At 43.4% G+C, this 20,222-nt stretch overlaps 4 protein-coding genes across 5 annotated transcripts; 3 read left to right on the plus strand and 1 right to left on the minus strand.

Annotated features, from left to right (window-relative positions):
* Nucleotides 1–253: 253 nt before the first annotated feature.
* On the minus strand, nucleotides 254–9,388 carry akt3b (v-akt murine thymoma viral oncogene homolog 3b). 2 transcript variants are annotated; one of them, XM_028971360.1, is made up of 15 exons: nucleotides 9,234–9,388; nucleotides 8,976–9,139; nucleotides 7,450–7,704; nucleotides 6,276–6,401; nucleotides 6,050–6,161; nucleotides 4,386–4,530; nucleotides 3,797–3,928; nucleotides 3,640–3,705; nucleotides 3,472–3,540; nucleotides 3,130–3,252; nucleotides 2,421–2,549; nucleotides 1,798–2,012; nucleotides 1,119–1,206; nucleotides 573–675; nucleotides 254–467 (listed from the first exon to the last, which is right to left on the minus strand). In XM_028971360.1, the coding sequence occupies exons 3-15, from the start codon at nucleotides 7,493–7,495 to the stop codon at nucleotides 382–384; spliced, it is 1,440 nt and encodes a 479-aa protein (XP_028827193.1). In that variant the 5' UTR covers nucleotides 7,496–7,704; nucleotides 8,976–9,139; nucleotides 9,234–9,388; the 3' UTR covers nucleotides 254–381. The 2 variants fall into 2 exon arrangements, with proteins under 2 accessions (XP_028827193.1, XP_028827194.1); XM_028971361.1 differs by lacking the exons at nucleotides 8,976–9,139; nucleotides 9,234–9,388 and adding an exon at nucleotides 8,505–8,530.
* A 1,487-nt stretch (nucleotides 9,389–10,875) lies between these two features.
* On the plus strand, nucleotides 10,876–12,233 carry LOC114786864 (uncharacterized protein C1orf100). Its single transcript, XM_028974419.1, has 5 exons — nucleotides 10,876–10,955; nucleotides 11,127–11,249; nucleotides 11,552–11,635; nucleotides 11,815–11,999; nucleotides 12,087–12,233. Exons 2-5 carry the CDS (start codon nucleotides 11,158–11,160, stop codon nucleotides 12,131–12,133), a joined length of 408 nt encoding a protein of 135 aa, XP_028830252.1. The 5' UTR covers nucleotides 10,876–10,955; nucleotides 11,127–11,157; the 3' UTR covers nucleotides 12,134–12,233.
* A 1,336-nt stretch (nucleotides 12,234–13,569) lies between these two features.
* LOC114786714 (hornerin-like) lies at nucleotides 13,570–15,924 on the plus strand. The gene is made up of 4 exons (XM_028974068.1): nucleotides 13,570–13,785; nucleotides 13,970–15,319; nucleotides 15,411–15,477; nucleotides 15,592–15,924. Exons 1-4 carry the CDS (start codon nucleotides 13,608–13,610, stop codon nucleotides 15,659–15,661), a joined length of 1,665 nt encoding a protein of 554 aa, XP_028829901.1. The 5' UTR covers nucleotides 13,570–13,607; the 3' UTR covers nucleotides 15,662–15,924.
* Nucleotides 15,925–17,433: 1,509 nt separating this feature from the next.
* Nucleotides 17,434–20,122, plus strand: LOC114786413 (uncharacterized). The gene is made up of 5 exons (XM_028973527.1): nucleotides 17,434–17,674; nucleotides 18,384–19,301; nucleotides 19,419–19,479; nucleotides 19,563–19,592; nucleotides 19,756–20,122. Exons 1-5 carry the CDS (start codon nucleotides 17,509–17,511, stop codon nucleotides 19,814–19,816), a joined length of 1,236 nt encoding a protein of 411 aa, XP_028829360.1. The 5' UTR covers nucleotides 17,434–17,508; the 3' UTR covers nucleotides 19,817–20,122.
* Nucleotides 20,123–20,222: the final 100 nt, after the last annotated feature.

Consider the following 20,222-nt stretch of genomic DNA (forward strand, 5'->3'; position numbering starts at 1 on the left):
TTTTTGGTTTTGTTCCCCAAGACGGCCCTTCAAAACAAGTGCAAAATTAAAAGCAAAAAATTAATACTGAAATTTGACACTTTTTTTTTTTTTTTTCAGATAATTTTCAAAAATAGCCGTAAACAACACTGAGACTCTTTCCTTCTAACGTTCTTTCAAGTGTGGGTAGACAAATCAGTCTGGCCCACTGTGCAAAGCCCCCTGTTAGTCCCACTGAACCCCCCCTAGGGAAAAAAAAAAAAAAAAAAAAAAAAAAAAAAAAAACCTTCTCCACATCAATAAAACAAGCAGAGAGGAGAACCGAGTGGAGGCTTGTCCTATCATGGCTACGAATTTTCCTTAAATGGCCTCGAACTCAGCAGTGGCCCCCTCTCGATGGCTCTACTCCCGTCCACTGGCCGAGTAGGAGAACTGTGGGAAGTGTGGTCTTCTTTCGCTGTCAGCCGAGTCCATCCCGTCTTCATCATCTGCAGCAGTGGAGGTGGAAAAAAAAAAACAGAGCTTTATGACAGAAGGGGGAAGGAGGAGAAATAAACCAAGTGATGCAAGTAAGTAGGAGCAGAAAGGTTTACATTTCTCTGGAGGAGTGATTGTGATGGTCTGTGCGGTGAACTCCTCATCAAAGTAGCGAGTGTCTGTCTCAGACGTCACCTGGGGCATGAAGGGAGGGACCAACTGCAGAGACAAAGAATTTTTCATGGAATTACTCTCTAAAACAATAGAAACACAAGTATCACAATTATCAAAATCAAGTATTTAAAGAATTACTTTTATAGTAACAGACCTGTGAAAATTGACAATTTCTGCAATAAATTCAGCCCTCCTTGGTTATAACCATATAAATATATTCATTTATATTAAATACACATGCATGGAGTAATAAAAGTAAAAGTGAAATGATTGTCATTGTGTTATTCTGCAGCACAGCACATGGTGAGACAACGAAATGGGTCCTCTGCTTTTAACCATCACCCTTGGTGAGCAGTGGGGAGCCATGACAGGCGCCCGGGATTATTATTATTACTAAACCACATTGCAAATAATCTTCACAGTTTGAAATAATTACAAGTCAGTCAAGCCCTTAAATGTGATTCAGTACATCTATATAAAAATGGTACCTTTTTGTCGTAGACATCTTGCCAGTCAACGGAATTAAAGAAGCTGTGTCTCATAATCTCCTTGGCATCTTCCGGACCTCCGCCAAGTCTGAACAACACAGCAAATTCAACCCCGCCCCCATTAGAATTAAAATGTACAGTATGAATCCATGATTGCATCATGCATCCATGTTTCTCTACGAGAAGCACCTCATCCATCGAGCTCGGAACATGATGAAGGTCTCACACCACCCCTTACATGCCCTGTTCTCCCTCCTACCATCTGGCAGATGGTTCCGCAGCATCAGAATTGTAACTGCCAGACACTGAAAGAGCTTCTTCCCCCAAGCAGTCAGAGGGGTCTGTGTGAAACATTACTTCAATACACGGTATACTGTTGTACTGACAAACCAATCTGCAATCATATACATGAATTGTAGTTTAGATGATAAATGACTGGGTTGAGCATCTGCTGGGGTGTCCCGGAACCTGCAGATATGGAGGGATGACTGTACAGCTGATAAACACATTATTTTTTTCCCTGCGCTCTGACGGCAGATATGAGTCAGTCAGGAGGCGACTGGGTCGTTTTAGAAGAGTGAACTACATTTAGAGGGGCTTGTCTCCGATCTCCATTGTTAATATGAAACGGAACCGCTGCCTCTGGCAACACAACACGCTACCGGGGACAAGTTCACACCTCTTATTGGGGTCCTTGATGAGCAGCCCAGACAAGAGTGACTTGGCGTCAGCGGACAGGGTTCTGGGAAATTTGATCTCCTCCATGAGGATGAGCTCAAACAGCTTCTCGTGGTCCTGGTTATAGAAGGGCAGGCGGCCGCACATCATCTCGTACATAACCACGCCCAGACCCCACCAGTCCACCGCCCGGCCGTAGTCATTATCCTCCAGTACCTGGTTGGATGAAGAGCATGAACCAGTAATGAAACACATTGCTAGAGACCCCTGTAGCAGCACCAAAATCTCTGTTCAAACCTGGTGCAGAAAGTGATGGATGGGGTAGTGGGTTGCACCTAACATAGTGGCAACTGAGTACATTTCTTAACAGCGTTGACATTTATATGCGCCTTGTCTGTCATAAATGTGATTATCCTGACATAATGAAGACCTTGTGTTCAGAGAAATAACATCACTGCCATCTCCTGCACAACACTTCAGCCAGGAAGATTTAGAAAAGAACAGGGTGTCACCGCAAGTGACGAGTGAGCGTAACCATGGGACCCACACCTATGCTTTACTTTAATTCCTCGGATGAGCGGTTCAAGTTCCACTGAATCACTACATAGCATGGCGACGCTGTACCTCTGGTGCCAGGTACTCGGGTGTCCCGCAGAATGTCTTCATGGTGGCCGCGTCGGTGATGCCCTCCTTGCAGAGGCCAAAGTCTGTGATTTTAATGTGGCCGTCCTTGTCCAGCATCAGGTTTTCCAGCTGTAGGAAGTTAATTACATTAGAACATTACATTAGAACCAGTGAAATAAAAAAAGAAGGAACGATACAAAGAGAACGATGTGACACTGATGGCCATGGGTTTAGTTCATCCACAATAAGGAAGATGCATGAGTGAGAGCTGTCAATAATCAGGCTCCTCCCATCTTAAAACACCACTTCATGAATTTCTTCATAAATTAACTTACAATTGGCCTAGTGGTCACAGGTTCAAACCCCACTTACTACTATTGTGTCTCTGAGCAAGACACAATGATGGAATGCAATATAATTCAGTCCTGACAGTTACGACAATCACTGTACTGACTAGCACTTCAGAATCGCAGTGATAAATGAGTAAAATGAAAATAGATTTTCTGCCATAAAAACAGAATCTCTCTAAAACATTAAAATGAAACCTTGATGTATTGATATTGGTAATCCGCATATTTATAATATATGACAATAAATTGCAGAACCATCTCTAGAAGAAACAAACGGCTCATGTAACTGATTTCTTTGAGCTCAGATACCGCATGTATAATTGAACAGGACACGAACGGGCATACAGGAGATACGTTACCTTCAAGTCACGATAAACAATCTTGGCAGAGTGCAAGTAGTCCAGAGCGGAGACAATCTCGGCCCCGTAGAAACGCGTGCGGTCCTCCGAGAACACCCGTTCTCTTGACAAATGGAAAAATAGCTGTCGGAACAAGCACCAAGAACAAAACTTTGATATTTAACATGATAATAACACCCCAAAAAATCCAAGATTAATATATTTAGCATTTCTGAATAGAAAATAGGTGGACCTTCTTACTGAACATGAGAGGCAAGTCTATGCTAATAGCAAATATGGAGCAAGATAATGACAAAGGACATTGCTTGCGGTGTTAGTGTAATGGGAAAAGAGCCCTTTTACCTCACCACCATTTACATACTCCATCACAAAACACAGGCGATCCTTCGTCTGGAACGAGTATTTCAGGGACTGGAAAGAGTAGGAATTGACATGACTGTTTACCTGACTGACTTCATAACTCTTCAACAATTAGACAAGGTTTCGGGAGAAGAACACAGGGGAACTCACAGTTAAAAAGGGGTGCCTGGTGTTCTTTAAAACCCTGCTTTCTGTGAGGGTATGGGCGACTTCATCCTGAGAAGCAGGCAGACAGACAGAGAATTAAAAAAAAAACAAAACTGTATGATTCTGGAATTACAACGGGATGGAGGACAGGAAACATTACCTTTGCAATTATGACCTCTTTTTTCAGGATCTTCATGGCATAATATGTGCCACTGGCCTTCTCCCTGACCAGAATCACTTTACCAAATGTGCCTTTGCCCAGTAATTTCAGATAGTCAAAGTCATTCATTGTCTGTAGGTGGGGGGAAAAACGAAAGAGAAACATATGAGATTAGAAGCCTGGTGTCACAAACGACCCTTGTTTACATGGTGCAGACGTTATAAGGTCTTGTCTGCGCTAGACTTCCTACTCATCGGGAAGCATGTTTTTGTCCAGTCTCCCCTCTGCACTCCTTAAAATCATTTATTTCAAGATTTAGCCATTTAACATTTTTGGATGATTAAAATAATTTTGTTGGACAAGGGTAACAAAAGGTAAAAAAAAAAAAAAAAAAAAAAAAAAATGATCACAAGATTTTCAGAACTAATATCACAAATATCACAAGATGATAATGATACGGATTACAGCCTCATTACAGTAATTTCTGACAATCAAATCCTGAATTAATTGACCAATGAAAACTGGGTTAATTACTGAAATGGAAGATGATTAATGGAGGACTGCAAGTGGTCATGTTCTATGGTCCCACCTTCCGTTTGTGATGACTTATGGACGTGTCCATCTCCTCCTCGTTGACGTTCTCGATCTGTGAAGTGGGACTGCACAGGATTCCCTCTTCTTCCTGCTTCGCTAGCTTGTCCGCCACCATCTGTATGGCCTCCACCCACTCGTCCCTGGCCACCACGGCAACACAGCGTCAGTATACCAAGTGACTGGCACAGCATCAATTCCACAGAAACCTAAAGGTTTGTAAATCTACGGCAAACGGTGCTGCACCAGGGCCAGGAAGATAGTGAAGGACCTCACCCACCCCAACAATGGACTCTTCTCTCTGCTGCGATCAGGGAAGCGCTTTCGCTCCCTGAAGTGCAACACAGAGAGAATGAGGAGGAGCTTCTTCCCGCAGGCTGTCCAAGCTCTCAACATCAAGAGTACATAGAACTCCAGCACTTTCACCTCCAATCACTCCGGACTCTTTTGCACAAAACCACTTTGCACATAATCACTTTGCCCTTACTGCTCTTTCTTTTATGGCTCTTTCTTCTTTCTTAAACATTGTAAAAAACTGTAACTCATTTGCACACCTTCACCCTACCAGTTACACATATTTTATGTTAAAGACGTAAAAGTGTAATACTTGGTTATGTTTGCAATATTTGCATATTGGTTCACTGTTTACTTGCAACATTTGCAATACTGTGGTCTGTAGCAGTTGCAGAAAGCATTTCACTGCACATCATACCGTGTATGACTGTGTATGTGACAAATAAAATTTGAATTTGAATTTGATTTGAACCGGTTCAACTCTCTCTCCAAACCCACCGGCCAGATTCAGCCTCTGCAAGCAAGGTGTCAAGTTTTTTTTCTCATGCATCTTGCCTTTCCAGAGGGAAGAGAGGGCCTTCATCTACCCTCATAATGAACTTGACCACGACACAATGCAATCCATACTCAGCACAGAGTATAGATTACATCCATAATCCATACTCTGTTCAGTAAGGGTGTATAACCACACGACAAGAATTCATCGGTTTACAACTCATTTGGGACAACTTTAATTGGCAAAGAGAGCAAAAAAAAAAAAAAAAAAATCCCTGCATATTGCTAAACGTGGATGCTGTGTTCAAATTAAACAAGCTAGGCTCTAGAGGACATTTAGAATTAAATGGGAAATGTATTAAAATGCAATTTGGTAGATGGAAAGTGATGTCAGCACTCTAATATGACTGGTCTGACTCACCGTTTTACTATAAACCGGTCACATGACCTTGCGGGACTCAGCTGATGCCATCATGACGGCACTGTCACTATCTGAGGTGTTGAATTATGATTCAGGAGAGATAAGGTAATAACATACTGACCTGATGTATGAGTCATTTTAAGACCAGGGCTACAGATAATCAGTATTATTGAAAAATACCAAGCAAATCAAATGTAGTTTTTATGGGCACAGATTATAAATCAAGATCCCATTTTTTCCTCAATTCACTTCCTTTACATACTTATAAAAATAAATAAATACATTTTTTGGTAGTAAAGTATAACAAAACCATTCACCAGGAGGACCAGAGATATTTTACCTTGCATACATTGGATGATATTCTCATTACAGGGAGAATTTTATTTTACATTTTCTTGGTGAGAAACAAAACAAAATCACGATCATGTGATGTGCAGAGAGGAGTGGCCCACCTTTCTTCTGGATTTTCAACGTGAAAGGTTCTCTCAATGACTGTGGTCCACTGCAAGCACCTAATGATGAACGTGTTGGGTTTTGGCCTTTCTGTCTTCATCAGCTGACACTCTGTTAGGGACCAAAGTTGCAACAATCACTTCAGAATTGCAATGAAGGATCATGGGGAACCAAAGCAAGTCTAGTCATAAGCCAGCTGTACACACGATTCTGAAGGACACTTACTGGCCACAGAGAAGTTGTTGAGAGGGTACGCCAGGTCCGAGTCCTGCGGCTTCTCCTTGTAGCCGATGAAGGAGCCATCAGTCTTCAACAGAAAGTACCGTGGTCTCCAGTTCTTTATGTACTCTCCTGGATTAAACAAAGAATCTCTCCATGAAACAATATGGCATGCAAACATTTCAATAAAAAAAAAAAATAACAATTTAAAGCTGCTTCATATGAACAGACACTAAATGAATCATATTGTCCTTTTACTGCAAACCAACTTCAGTGGATCTCAGAAGATGCATCCACCCCAAGCATCACTGCAGAGGGAGACAAAAGCTACAGCATCTGGGCTTTTGTCAACACCTGTGATAATGGGTCTTCCAAAGAGGGGCGGCGCAGAAAAAAAAAAAAAAAAAATGAACCAAAGTTACCGTGCAGGAAACAATTTCCATCCCTCTCAGCTTTGTGCCAGACCACCTATATTTTCCACAGCGCTAGTGGAACAATGTTCAATACGTTTCCACACAGTACATACAGAAAAATTAAAACCCAATCCAAGCCCATCCTCCCAAATCCAGGCCTTGTTTTCAGTCCTGCCAGGGAGTCTGTTTGGCTGAACATGCTGATTCTGACGGGCTTCAGATGTAAAGGAGGGCTAGGAAATCAGCAGTTCTCAGCCCTCATGGGTAAAGCATTACAGGGGGAGTGTAACTGCGCTGGGCTACTTTGTTGCACACGATAATGATGATTAAAAAGTGAAAGTGGCCAAAATCTGGAGATGTGCTGCAAGAACTGTAAACTAAAACTAATGAATGATCGTATACAAGCAGGTGGAGAGCAATATTGTGTTGCTGCTCAGAGAATAAAATCTCTAAGCGCATAGTCATTTTAAACTAAAATAAGGAAATTTTGCAATAAATTGTTTAGGTAAATCCGTTTATTTGCTATGTTCATAAAATTGCTTGGTTAAATCGGAGCACTGTGCAGCCATTATACTAAACAAAACCTGCAAAATATGTACATAATCACAATATCTCCCAATATTCTGAGCCATTGAAACAATTCGCTCCAAAAACTCATTATGGCACCAAAATAATGCTTTCGAAATGATTATTATTAAGACAAATTTTTAGATTTCATCCAGATATAAAAGCGTGTTTCTAACAGCTCTGTGCGAGCAATCACTGACCTCTCTTCTGGACCCAGCCCTCCTTCACAACGTTCTGGTCATTCATGGTGGCTCTGAACCCTGGCGCTTCTTCAGCGTCCACCCTGACCAGTCAGTCTGTCTGACGCGCCGTTTCAGACGACCGCTGCCTCCTCCTGCACCTCCTCCCGTCCCGCTCCTCTCCTTCCTTTCCGTCTGACAGGACTTGACACACTTTCCCTCTCTCTCTCTCTCTCTCTCTTATTCTGCCGTCACACACTCCGCCGGTGACTCAGCCTGGAAGGAAACAACAGAGAAGAGAGTTTAAAAATACACAAATAAAACGAAATCCCTCCCCAGCACCGCCCTCCCACACGTTCCCCCGATAAACCTCACGTGAGAAATAGAAAAAGTCATTGTTAAGAACAAGAGCACATTTCCCGTCCCTCCCTGTTCAATGGCTGCTAAATCACCCAGCTTTCCTCCGGCCGCAGCCAGATCGCGCGCAGAACCGAGGCGTCTGGCCGACAACATCCACCCGGACCGGCCTTGCCGGAGACCGAGTTAACCACGTAGATGCCAACCGTTGGGAATTTCAACTTTTTTCCACCCCCTTCACATCACGTTTAGAGCAAATCTCCTCAATATTAAACGTCATCCTTGAACACTACGAACCTATGCCGCAACCATTGCGCCATATTGATACGTTAACGCAGCATCGCAGGAGCGTTCTGGTAAGATAAGAATCCTGCGCAGTACATCCGTTTTAAGAAGCAGCATATTGTAAAAAGATTTATATTTTGAGTACAGTATAAGTGTACATCTGCATTTCCTTCAGTTGCCTTCAGTGTTTCTCTCACACACGAGGGTCCAGTTTAAACTGATACCCGATTCCCGCGTATTGATGCTTCAAAGGAACACTGATCAAAAAAAGTACGTGTTCAGCAGAAAGCCAGACAACTAAAAACCAAACTGGCACATATATGATCATCAATCAGCAGAAGGTCATAAATCTCCCCACAAATCAAAACCATATTATTACAGCAACATTCCCCATCATTCGTGTGTATTTTGGAGGGGGGGAAATAAAACGTCACCCCAGAACGTAAAAACCCGCAGACTGAAGGCTGCGCACTTGTCCCCTCTCGGGCCGGGCCGGTCCTGGACGGGCCAGACAGCATCGTCGCCGCCGCCGCGTAATGACAACAAAAACAATGGCCGCCGCTGGCAGGCGCTCCAGCGGTGGGGTTCAAGGCTGAAGCGCGCCGCTCCGGTCACAGTAACCGGGCCCGCCGCGTATTAATGAATGAAAATACAACGCGGGCGGCTCGCGTAGTCCTATAAAAACCCCGCAAACAAACCAAACAAAAGGCGCGAGCCGACGGCGGCGCGGCGGCTTTTGTTCGTCACGTCAGCCGCGGTTACATAATGAGCCGCCGCGGAACCGGGCCGGAACGCGGCGACGAATCCCCACGCCCCGCTCCGAACCCCGAAATAACGCATCACCCGAGCCGCAGCATCCCCCGGCGGGAGGCGGAAACCAGGCCCCGGGTCCGGCCTCGCGTTACCTGTCGGGGGTGCGGGGGGAGGGGGGTGCCTCCCTTTTCCAGACTCGGCTGGACGTCGGGGATCCCGGTCATAGGCGGAGGGAGGGCGCGGAAGACGGGGACGCGGCCATCGTCGTCGTCGTCGTCGTCGCGCGCTGCCGGCGATCGAGCCGAACCGAATGACCCTGGGAGGAGGAAGAAGTGAGGAGGAGGAGGAGGAGGAGAAGAAGAAGAAAAAAAAAAAAACACCCCAAAACGGCGACGGCGAGGATGGGGGACCTGGGAGACGGCGGCTGGCTGGCGCTCCCCCCTCCCTGCCTCCGTCGGTAGCTGCAGCCGCGGCCACTGGCTTTGAGGAAACCTCGTGACGTCACACGGGTGCAGATTTGGGGCCGACTTCCCCTCTTCCTGGCTTTGTCGCTCGCCAGGCTTTTGTTGCAGCTCGCCAGCGCAACAGTCGCCGGTACCGGCGCGCACGTTCTCACGGATGCCTCCTCTTGCATAAAGTCCTTTAAAACATTGCTTATTAATACTGCGAAATGCACTCTGCTCGCACTAATGGGACTTTTCCATCAATAATTCTGAAAGGAAATTTGGATGAGTGCCTTTTGTTTCATGAGAGTGTCCCCAACCCCATAACAACGATCAAGGTCATTAAAACTGTCCACACAGCCAGGTTCTCAGCAGAAACTAGTCTGCCACGCGGCTGAAATATATGAATGATTATTCGCTGTGTAGTGGTTATGGTTTATAGGCATCTTCACAGGTTTGAGCCGGGCTGTACTGTAGAAGGCTGTGACGAGGTTTCCCTCTAGCGTGCAAAACGGGAAATGCACCGTAATTTCAGCAAAATTTATTTATTTATTATGACCATGCTCGTGTTCTTTGTGCCTCTGTGCATCATCAGCATTTACAAACCACCCTCAATTAAATGCACCCATGCAAAGACTTTGCCCCCCTGCTAGACTTTCCATTTGTGCGTTTTTATAGCTGGGTGTCTTGCCTCACATCATGCCCGGGAAGGTTTATTGCCTTAGAGAACATCACCTTTCATGGCACCAGCGGCTCAGAAGAAGCTCTGCTGTCTATTTTCTGACTAAAGGCAGAACTAACTAAGCCAAAACATTCTACTCCGGTCGATGTACCAGTAATGTGGTTGTATGAAGACTCAGTCAGCGACACTTACATTTACATTTACGGCATTTGGCAGACGCCCTTATCCAGAGTGACTTACAACGTGCTTTCAAGTTACCATCGATGAAGAGATCAATTCCGGTTCACTAGGACCCCAACTATGAATACAATCTTTTTATTCACTCTGTTGTAGATTCTGTTCACAAGTTCGACAATAAGAAAGTTACAATTTAATCTAAATATTCTTTAAAGAGGAAGGTCTTGAGCTGTCGTTTGAAGGTGCTCAGTGACTGAGCTGTTCTGACCTCGAGGGGAAGTTCATTCCACCACCGAGGGGCCAAGACGGAGAAGAGTCTAGATGAACGTCTTCATTTTACCTTCAGAGATGGAGGGACCAGGCGAGCAGTACTGGAGGCTCGGAGTATACGAGGTGCAGTGCGAGGTGTAATAAGGGCACTTTTTATGCTGACGGACCCTTTGGTGGCAACTCTTGCTTTACAAACAGATGACCCTGGTGGTCAGGTCCTGATGTAAATGAGTGTCCGTACTATAAATGTCACAACTAATTTGTGGTCACATTCCAGAAAGGATAAATTCATTTTCTGTTGAATCTTACATATTTCAGATGTCTAAACCAGCGTCTAAACCATGCAGGCTTATACCGTTTCACAGCGAGAAGTTGACACCATGCGTTTCTTTGAATGATTCAGTGTCCTGTGCTCCAGTGATCCTGAATAGGAAATGGTGTTTTGGGTTTCACCGTCATTGTAACTGAAGCCAGCAGAGCCTCCGCAGAGCCACCGTCAGTGCTGCACAGTCTACCTTGTGCCCTGCACCCAGTTTTATCCTGAAACCGGAGGGGATCAGGTAAGAAAACTCCATCCCTACGCATGTGGCCTTTGGGTTGCCACTGGCTTTCTATAATAAAGCTGTGCAGAATTTAGTTAGAAACTAAAGGGAGATTGCAATTTAAGAAAAGTTCAAAGAGAATTAAATGACTTTAAGCTCAAAAGCAGCCCAAGCATCATTCCATTGAAGCAGACTTGGCTGCTCAGCTGCGGTGCCCAAGATGGCGGGACCAGGGGTGGCGCTGCGACTCCATGAATTTAAAGAGCGCGAAGGGAACAGACAAGCCCACGAAATGACTGACAGCATTCTTGGGTGAGTCAGCAGGAACTGAGATTTAAAAATAGACTTCTTGGTTCAGTTTGCTTGTGTATTAATTTTTTACATGACGGAAAAAAAGAAATTACAGAGAATCCATGTGATGTGGGTTCTTTTTTCACATTTACAAAAGTTTAGGTCACAATTCATAATAAAAATTATATAAATGTTCTATTGTGTCCGTATATTTGTTTACATAATTTTCGGACCAGTCAGTGAAGCAATAGAAACGTGAGCTTGTTGCGGTGCGGAACCCTCTTGAACCGGGTCTTGAGGAAAGGCTCGTCTTTGGACTGCAGGGTGAAGCGTCAAGGCAGGGACGTAGTCGGCCTGTACCCAGGACAACAGGCGAGGGTGCACATCATGCACTCTGAAAATTCCAGGTAACAGCATCATTTGTAATATTTAATTTGTAAGCCACAGACAGATCTAGGTCATGTGCCAGACAGCTGAGTACATTAAAAATTCTCTATCTGTTATTACCTGAAAAATCTCAGTAAAAAATTATTTTACTTGGACTTGTTTGCAAGTATTGTATGATTGATGAAGACGCTGTCCATAGAATGAATCTGACCTCCTTGGAGCAGAATTGGTGCACCAGCCCAGACCAAAAGGAGAATGTCTACCTAAAGTGTTTTGACCTCTTGACCTTGCAAAACCTGGAAGTCTTGCGCCAGGATGGCAAAGCGTCCTCCCCCAAGCCCACAGCCTATGAAGAGGAGTTCGGCCTCATGTCTGAACACTTGTGTCAGTATTTATGTTCATAATCTTTAACAAAAATTACAATAATGATTGCATTATTTGTGCTCTCAACATGTTTATTCATACTCACAGCTCCTGATGACACCAAGTTCACCCTGAATTCTCACCCTGAGCTCTGAACCCACAGAGAGAGATTTTCATACAAGAACACGCTGTACTCTGACGCAGCATTGTGCCAGATGACGTGACACAAAATAAATTCTGTCTTTTTGGCCCTGATTCACACATGGTGTGTTACCCATGAACCACACAATTACATGCATTAAAAAATTATAATATACAATCATCATACACTACTTAATGTATGAAAGCACAATAGTCCATTTTGTAATTGAAACCGGTATGTAAACTAGATATCAGACTCAAATGGTCAGGTGACGTCTGCATTCAGCCTGTAAGAAAGGCTGGCGTAACTGGATAGGTACAGTAATTATTATCTACTTAGGTAAACAGGGTTTAACTATATAAAGTGCTTTTATTGTTGAAGGATCAGAAAGAAACAATGGACCTGTTTTTTTGTAGCGAGCATTGGAAGACAGGGAATTGGAACATTTTGAAAAATTGAGAAAATTTGGAATAATTTAATGATGTGAGCGTGAGAATGGAATGAGCACGAACACGATAGATATCAATTGATATGTAGAAACAGAACCATTTAAAAAAGGAAAAATTTATTTGTGATTTATTTAATCATTTCAGGTAATTCCAATAACCAGTTCATGTAGTGTGCAGTTTTGCATCTTGTTTTTCCTGTCCTTTCAGGTCACTAAAAAAAGAAAATGCATCAACGTTGTGTTGCATGGAATGTACTCATTATGTGTATGAATCAGCACATAAAAATGTCACTGTGCAGCCTGATAAAAAAAAAGAGTGCATACACTGAAACTACGAAGAATGGGAGTACTGTTGTGTCTTGTGTTTCTGGCGGAAATAGTCAGACATTAAAACCATAAACCCAGACACAAAGTCCCAAGCAGGTGCATTACAATGCACTCAAAAGGGAGTAACACACAGTACCTACAGGGCATTCAAAGCTGGAGGCATTATTACTCAGCGCTTTTCCCAAGAACCAGATCCAGCTGCCCTAAATCAAAAGCATTATTGTACTTCACTGTATGTTGTGATCTATTACTCACATAAGTCATTTGGGTAAATATGAACTAGAACATTGTTTAAAGTAAAAGGAATGGACAGTCGGGTGAGACTATTCACGTTCATAGCCACACATAACTGATCTTAAATAGATATTTCTCTTTTAAAATGCAATAAATAATGTTATTAAAAAAAAACAAGATGTCATTCTGTTTTATAACTGCTCTGGTTCCCTTCTGGTTGATTAAGCATTATTCGGATTCTTGCTATTACCTGCATTTGACCTCCATTATTTCGAGTTAAAGGACGTGAGCTGTGTAATCATGTGTAAGAATTCCTTGCCTTCATTGCTCCAGCCTATAACCATCAATTAATGAAACCCGCAATTCCCAAAGCGAGGATAAGATGAAACAAGTCTTTCAGGTCAACTTAATTCCCGTACCATATATAAAGCTGCTTAAACTGGAATGGTCCTTGCAGAAGTGTTCTACAGGAGAGAACATGAATGTCTGGATGTGGTTGAGGACCATTCTTTTAGGCGGAGTCCTAATATCCAGTCTGGTTGAGTCCCGGCTGATCTCCAGATGTGATCTGCAGAATCAGCTGCAAAATGAGTTTCCTGGAAACTGCAAAGATGGCATGAGTGACTCTAAAGCTTTGGAGGATCTGGTGGCAAAGAGTGAGAATTTTTTTATTAGCCTTTATTGAGAGATAAATACTGTTCTTTTTGGACGTGATATTGATGTGGCACAGTGATGTTTAGCACCGGTGTCTTTCTGTGTCACATATTATGATACATTTCACATCATTAATATTCAGTGCCTGATTCTTAAGTGCATTTACCTTTGCTTTCATTTCTTCAGTCATTTGCAAGGTGCGACTCACCTCCTACTTCAATACCAGTCAGGTTACCACTGTGGACCAGCTTGTTCCTGGAATGCTTGTTGAAGAAAGTTATGAAGTGAGAGATAAGAGAGGGTTTAATCCCAATAGCAGACAGAAAGAGGTTGGCCTTCCTTTTGGAAGCTCCAGGGTTCCTGCTAACAATGTGAAAAGTGGCCTTGAGAAAGGAAACAAAGGTGGTCAGGGGTCTAGAGACAAGAGGGATGTTAAACCTACAACCAGAGGAGATGATAAAGGTCTCTCTCCTGGGGCAAAGCATGGTGAAACAGGTAGCAAACGCGGCGAAGGTTCAAGGGGCAAGAGGCACGCTTTGTCATCTGTAGTTCCTCCACATCCTCTAGGCATTCCTGGGAATGTTAGTGGTGCTGGCAGAAAGGCAGCAAGGGATCATGGGCACGGTGGCCGGAGCAAGAGGGATGTTCCTTCAGGAGGCAGGAGAGAAGGAGCTGGCAGTACTGAGAGCAGTGGATTGAGAGGTGGTGGGCAGAATAACAGAGTCAGGAGGGATGTAAAGGGACATGGCAGACACTGGGGTACTGAGGCAGTGGTTTCTTCACGTGAACATTCTTTAGGCAGTAGTGGCAGAAATGAGAACGTGGGTCATGGGACGGGTAAGAAAGACGGCCACGTGTCAAGAGGTAAGAGAGAAACTCGACCAAATGGGAAACAAGAGAGAGTTGGGTCTGGAAATGCTGGTGCCGACAGTGATTTGACAAGGAGACATGGACCAGGTAGCAGACCTAACCATGGGTCAAGAGGAAAAAGGCATGCTGACCCAGTAGGCAGAAGAGAGAAGTCCGGGTTGAAAATTCATCCACAGGTAGTCCTTGGTAGTCCAAGGACGGACGCAAATGATGGTGGTCTCAACAGTCTTTACAATGCTGGTATGTCTGCTTCTCCTGCAAGTCCCGGTAGTGCAGACAGGTTTCCTGGTCATCAAGATAGTTCCAGTCGGTCTGCCATGAGGGGTAGCACAAGTGGCAAACGGGACAAAGGGTCGAGAGAGAAAAGAGAAGTCTGGTCTGAAGCCTGGTGGCAGGATGCAGGATCTGCAGTTCCCATATGGTCAGGCCCAATGGCGCTGCCCCCGCCATCCTTCAGAGAAGGACAGAGAAATATGAAGCATGGATGCCTTCCCATCGGGCCTTTTAGAGATGGGCAGCAAGACGGACAAGAGGCAGAGTCTTCTGGAGAAGCGTTGGAAGAGGGTATGGGAGGGAGACTGTATGGACTTTTCCAGCTCTCAAATCATGAAGCCTGCAAATCCGGGTCTACTCCCTCTCTCAACATCTGCCAGATGGAGTGCAGTGGTGAGTAACATTCACTGAATGTACTGTTCATCCACACTCCTCTTGTTTTTTGTGTGTTTTCTTTGGATTGTGCATTTGTGAATTTTCACAGAGTTGATCAATGATGACATCAGTGATGACATTGCCTGTCTGAAGGCTCTGCAGAAAGCGAAAATGATGTGAGGAAATAATTTCTAATAATCTTTTGGTTGTGCACAGTTGAATTCTGATGTATATGCTTGCTTCAGATCTTAGATATTTTTTAATGATCTTTATTATTATGTTCATTTCAGGATCAACATGATGTTTCCAGATGAGTGCGCCACTGCATCCACTGCCTCTGAATATTTAGCAGAATGCTAAATGTACATCTACAGGAAAATGGCTCCCTATGAATGACGGCTTGCCTCTGACAGTCTACGTCCAGACACACATTTACATTTTATTAAAACTTTTTACGTTTTCATTATGACTGTGTCCATCAATGGCCTCAAGATTTTGAGGCAATATTTTTGTGTTTTGCCTATGCAATGTTTGTATGAAATACTCACTAAAGCACCAACTAAATCTATTAAACTAACTAAATCATAACTGCATATGGACAAATAAACCATTCCCATTCTGCAGTGTTGGGCATTAGTTATTTTATGCATTGTGGAGGAAAAACAATACTAAGACCTTTCTCTGTAAAATGGTTAAAGTTTGCATTAAGAGTTGTAGGAGTGTCTTATGCCTCAAAAGAACTGGGCTGAAGCTCACAGACATATCAGATTTACACCTTAAAAAAGGGCATAGAATTAGCACGTGCACTTGGGATGTGTGACCATCAATGTCCAGCAATGATTTAATTGTCCCCACCAAAAATTCAGAGATTGTCCAATACAATCCACATTACAGCATGGATGCATGGAGGTCTTGATAAACTAAGGTTTTCAGTAAATAGTGAGCTATAATGAGGGTCAAAGAACAGATAGTAAAATGTGGAACTGTCAGGAACGCAAAGCAGGGACGGACGCAAACACACGACTCACATACACAGGGATTTAATAAAGAAAAAGAGGGTACAAGGACGCACATGCAGACATAACATCAGGACTACAATAAAAAGACAAACGATCGAGCAAAGACAGGACACAGCTAGGATACATTTATAATAATAAACAGCTGGAAATAATCAGGATGATCAGGAGCACAAGACAGTCTGTAATTCTGGGAAAAAATCCAGATCATGACAGGATCATAATTGACAGTAAGGTTGAATAATTACATTTTGGTTATTTGTTCATATTTTTATTTTGTTTATTGACATTATTAGAGCATGATGTCAAGTAATTTCATGACACAGCTTGTTTTGGATATTTTTTTTCTTTCTATTCTTAGCATGCATTTGAATAAAATAAATGTAGAGTTACTTTATAGGCCTACATGGTGGGCTGGAGCCCAACCCCATGGCACATGTGTTGGTTTGGGCTGTGTCATCTGTGACCCATGAGTGTGTGAGTGAGTGTGAGTATTTATTCATTATGTATGAAATTAAAATACATTTTAAGAAATGACCATTAAATATAATTTAGCATTAACTGCATGGCCCATATTTCCATCTGCGTCCATGGGTGATGCTAAACAGCTGTAAATACTCAAACTGGTATGTAATGGTTATTATAATATCAATGTGCAAACATATTAAATATCTATTTTTTATCTTTTTTTGTAAACTCTAAAAGCGATTCATACAAAATGGTGCATTTGTTTAGTTTGCAACCTCTGACGGACATGACTATTCTGCTTTTCACAATATTATATCCAAGCATGGCTGGTTTGTTTGTCCTCTGTAGTCACCAGATCCTTTCAGATTCTTGCGTGACAGAGCAAGTCTATTGTTAATTGTGTATGAACGTTACCGTCTCTGTACTGCCCAACTTTTGGTGTGTTGATACCATCAAAGTCCATATTTGTGTTGTCTTGGTACACACATTACACCATATTGACTTTCATGGGCTGCCCCACATTGTGCAACACAAAACTAGTATGACGCTGCAAACCTTTTGTCACAAAAGCTGCATTGTCAGAATTCCCATTGTCAAATGAATGTCATATGAACTCTGAGAGTGACATTTAGATAAAAGTCATCAGGTTGGGCAGGGTATAAGAAGTCGTACCCGTCCTCAGACAACTCACAGTTCTGTGCACGACAGAGTAAGACACTCATCATGAGAGGATTCCTGCTGGTCGGGCTGCTAGCGGTGCTGGCCGTGGCGGTCAGTGAGGCAGCGCTGCTGTCCAAATGTGACGTGAAGACCCGTCTCCAGGAGGCCATGCAGAAACTGCCGAAAGACATGCAGCGCAAGCTCAACGCAGAGAACTTCGTGGCCAAGAGTAAGAAGAAAAAAATTACAAATAACTATAAACTATAACTATATACTCTGATTAAAAGGCTTAAATGATGCTTATAGTGCAGATTTACCAAGCAACAATTCAAGCATAGCAACATTTCAAGTCAAGCAATCAAGTGTAGGAATTGTTCTTTGGATATGAAAAAGAAATGCAAAGGGTAAACTATTAAAATTGCATTGTAAAGTAATGCTGTATGGTTGTTCTTTCTGCTTTTAAATAAATGTGTAGCATTTATCATGTTTACATTTATAGCAAATTATAGCATTGGTGGCCAAGCGGGTAAGGAAGCAAACTCGTAACCGGAAGGTTGCGGGTTCAAATCCCAAACTGCCAAGGTGCCACTGAGGTCTCCTTGAGCAAAGTACTGTCCCCACACACTGCTCCCCGGTGCCTTTCATGGATGCCCACTGCTCATTAAGGGTGATGGTTAAATGCATAACTTTTCGTGCTGCATGCTGTTCTGCATGCCCTCTTACAGAGAGACTAACAGTCAGTAGTTACAGGGTCAGTCCCCCTGGAGACACTCAGGGTTAAGTGTCGTGCTCAGGGACACAATGGTAGTAAGTAGGGTTTTTGAACCTGTGACATAGTGGTCTTCTGCTTCACAGGCAAGTGTGTTATAGACTAGGCTACAACCACCCTGTAAAAGCACCTTATCTCATTCAGTATTAAAATCTGTATCCTCTTCCAGCTGTGTGTGATGCAGAATACACCTCTGGCTTCAACACCAGTGCTGTGACCAAGGAAGTGGAGGACCGGGAACATCGCAACAAGCGTTCAGCTAAGAAAGGAGACTTCAAGAACTCCGGTAGTTCAGAGGAGATCCACGGTGATAACAGCACCAGCCATGAGAAAGGCTTTAACAGCAGCAGTCCCACAAAGCCATTTAATCCCCCCAAGCTTCCAAGGGGTGGAGAACATCATGGGAGGTGGTCTGCTGAGAAAGGAGACTCCAAGGGCTCACCACCAAAGATCTTCAGCTCATCAGAAGAAATCCATGGCAGCAACAGCAGCAGCCACGAGCAGGGTTTCAACAGCAGCAGCCCCACAAAGCCACTGATGCCCCCCAAGCCTGAAAAGAAGGATGGAGAACATCGTGGTAGGCGGTCAGCTGAAGAAGGAGACTCCAGTTTTCTGACCCTGGCCTCTTCAGATGAGGCCTCAGGTGCAAGCAGCAGTGAGGAAGAGGACAAACCCATAATTCGCCCCGTTTTCGGGAAACGTCGTGACAGGAGGTCCCACGGTGACCAACACCAGACGCCCCCAACATCTTTCATCAGCAGCAGTAACCACAGCTCAGAGCATCAGCATAATGAGCAAGACAAGGGGGTGAATCACACCAGCTCAGGCGAGAACCACGGCAACACAAAAAAACCAGATCAAAAGGGCGGCAGTCATCGTGGGAGACGGTCATATGAGGTTGGCCATGTAAACACAAGCTCTTCCTTTGAGATGCCGGGCAACAGGAGCCACCTCGACAGCAGCGAGGACTCTGGAAAGGAACATGCAAATGTTCTGACCTTCTATGGGATCTTCCAGTTGAGCGATCGCGTTGCGTGCAACTCCGGCTCTGCGCATTCACTGAACCTCTGCAACACAACCTGCGACGGTCAGTAACCCATCCGGCTTTCCCTTGAACTGTACAGTTGTTAGGTTTATTAAAACATTACATTTTCATATTTACATATCATAATACTGACTTTTTTCTTTTTTTCCCCTCTTCAAGCATTTCTCAATGACGACATCAGTGATGACATTGCATGTGCTTTGAAGCTCCGAACCCAAATGTGAGTTGAGACATTTTTCTTTTTTTGTTTTTCAGTTAAATATGTTGAACGAAAATACAAGTAATTATTATATTTTCCTAAAGGTTGCCTGGAAGTGAACACCTCAACGAAAAGTAAGCTGGTGTTAAGTTCTGTCTTTGCGTGTGTATAGAGTTGTAATATTTGAATGGAGGTCCAGTCAAATGTAATGAATGTTCACACCAATCTTCGACTGAGTGAGGGAGTAATTAATGCAGTAATTTTCCCACTTAATTTATGTGTGTGTGTCTGTTGTAGGCAGGAGCCGAAGGAGTGCAAGAACGTGGTCGGCTCTAGGTACTTCACTGGCTGTAAATGAGCTGGCAGGAAATTCATCATATCCCTATATGCCACTTCTGCAAGATTTCTCTATTGTTGTTAAACCAAGACTCTTTTCCAGAATACATTTGCTCTGCAGAGCAACGTGCACTTTTCTACTCTTCTAGATCAGCAGTTCAAAAGATTACGGTGTCATCTGAATACTGATTTAATTCTTAATTACCTCTGAATGAAAGGAAATGTTTCTTTTGGTTTCTGAAATTGGCAAGATACTGTGTCATATCAACTTCAGTCCCTGAAGTCCTTTATTACATGAACATACATTAAAAGTATTTGAAGTCTGTGAGTCATTTGCACTGAGTTGGTACGTCTTTGGTACACTTTCCTGTTTTTCCTCTTCTTTCCTGACACTACAAATATTTGCAATCTAAGATGGCAAATTTAAT

The sequence above is a fragment of the Denticeps clupeoides genome, chromosome 3 (assembly GCF_900700375.1).
Source record: "Denticeps clupeoides chromosome 3, fDenClu1.1, whole genome shotgun sequence".
Taxonomy (NCBI): domain Eukaryota; kingdom Metazoa; phylum Chordata; class Actinopteri; order Clupeiformes; family Denticipitidae; genus Denticeps; species Denticeps clupeoides.

Bases quoted from the DNA above. Each gene is read 5' to 3' on its own strand.
- akt3b (XM_028971360.1), bottom strand. From the start codon at position 7,495: ATGAATGACCAGAACGTTGTGAAGGAGGGCTGGGTCCAGAAGAGAG. The intron at 6,402-7,449 runs GTCAGTGATTGC...TGTTTAATCCAG, and splicing joins GGGCTGGGTCCAGAAGAGAG to GAGAGTACATAAAGAACTGG. The intron at 3,253-3,471 runs GTAAAAGGGCTC...TTGTTCCGACAG, and splicing joins AGTATGTAAATGGTGGTGAG to CTATTTTTCCATTTGTCAAG.
- LOC114786864 (XM_028974419.1), top strand. From the start codon at position 11,158: ATGGCGGGACCAGGGGTGGCGCTGCGACTCCATGAATTTAAAGAGCGC. The intron at 11,250-11,551 runs GTGAGTCAGCAG...TTTGGACTGCAG, and splicing joins ATGACTGACAGCATTCTTGG to GGTGAAGCGTCAAGGCAGGG. The intron at 11,636-11,814 runs GTAACAGCATCA...CGCTGTCCATAG, and splicing joins ATGCACTCTGAAAATTCCAG to AATGAATCTGACCTCCTTGG.
- LOC114786714 (XM_028974068.1), top strand. From the start codon at position 13,608: ATGAATGTCTGGATGTGGTTGAGGACCATTCTTTTAGGCGGAGTCCTA. The intron at 13,786-13,969 runs GTGAGAATTTTT...TCATTTCTTCAG, and splicing joins GGAGGATCTGGTGGCAAAGA to TCATTTGCAAGGTGCGACTC. The intron at 15,478-15,591 runs GTGAGGAAATAA...TGTTCATTTCAG, and splicing joins CTGCAGAAAGCGAAAATGAT to GATCAACATGATGTTTCCAG.
- LOC114786413 (XM_028973527.1), top strand. From the start codon at position 17,509: ATGAGAGGATTCCTGCTGGTCGGGCTGCTAGCGGTGCTGGCCGTGGCG. The intron at 17,675-18,383 runs GTAAGAAGAAAA...ATCCTCTTCCAG, and splicing joins AGAGAACTTCGTGGCCAAGA to CTGTGTGTGATGCAGAATAC. The intron at 19,302-19,418 runs GTCAGTAACCCA...CCCCTCTTCAAG, and splicing joins CTGCAACACAACCTGCGACG to CATTTCTCAATGACGACATC.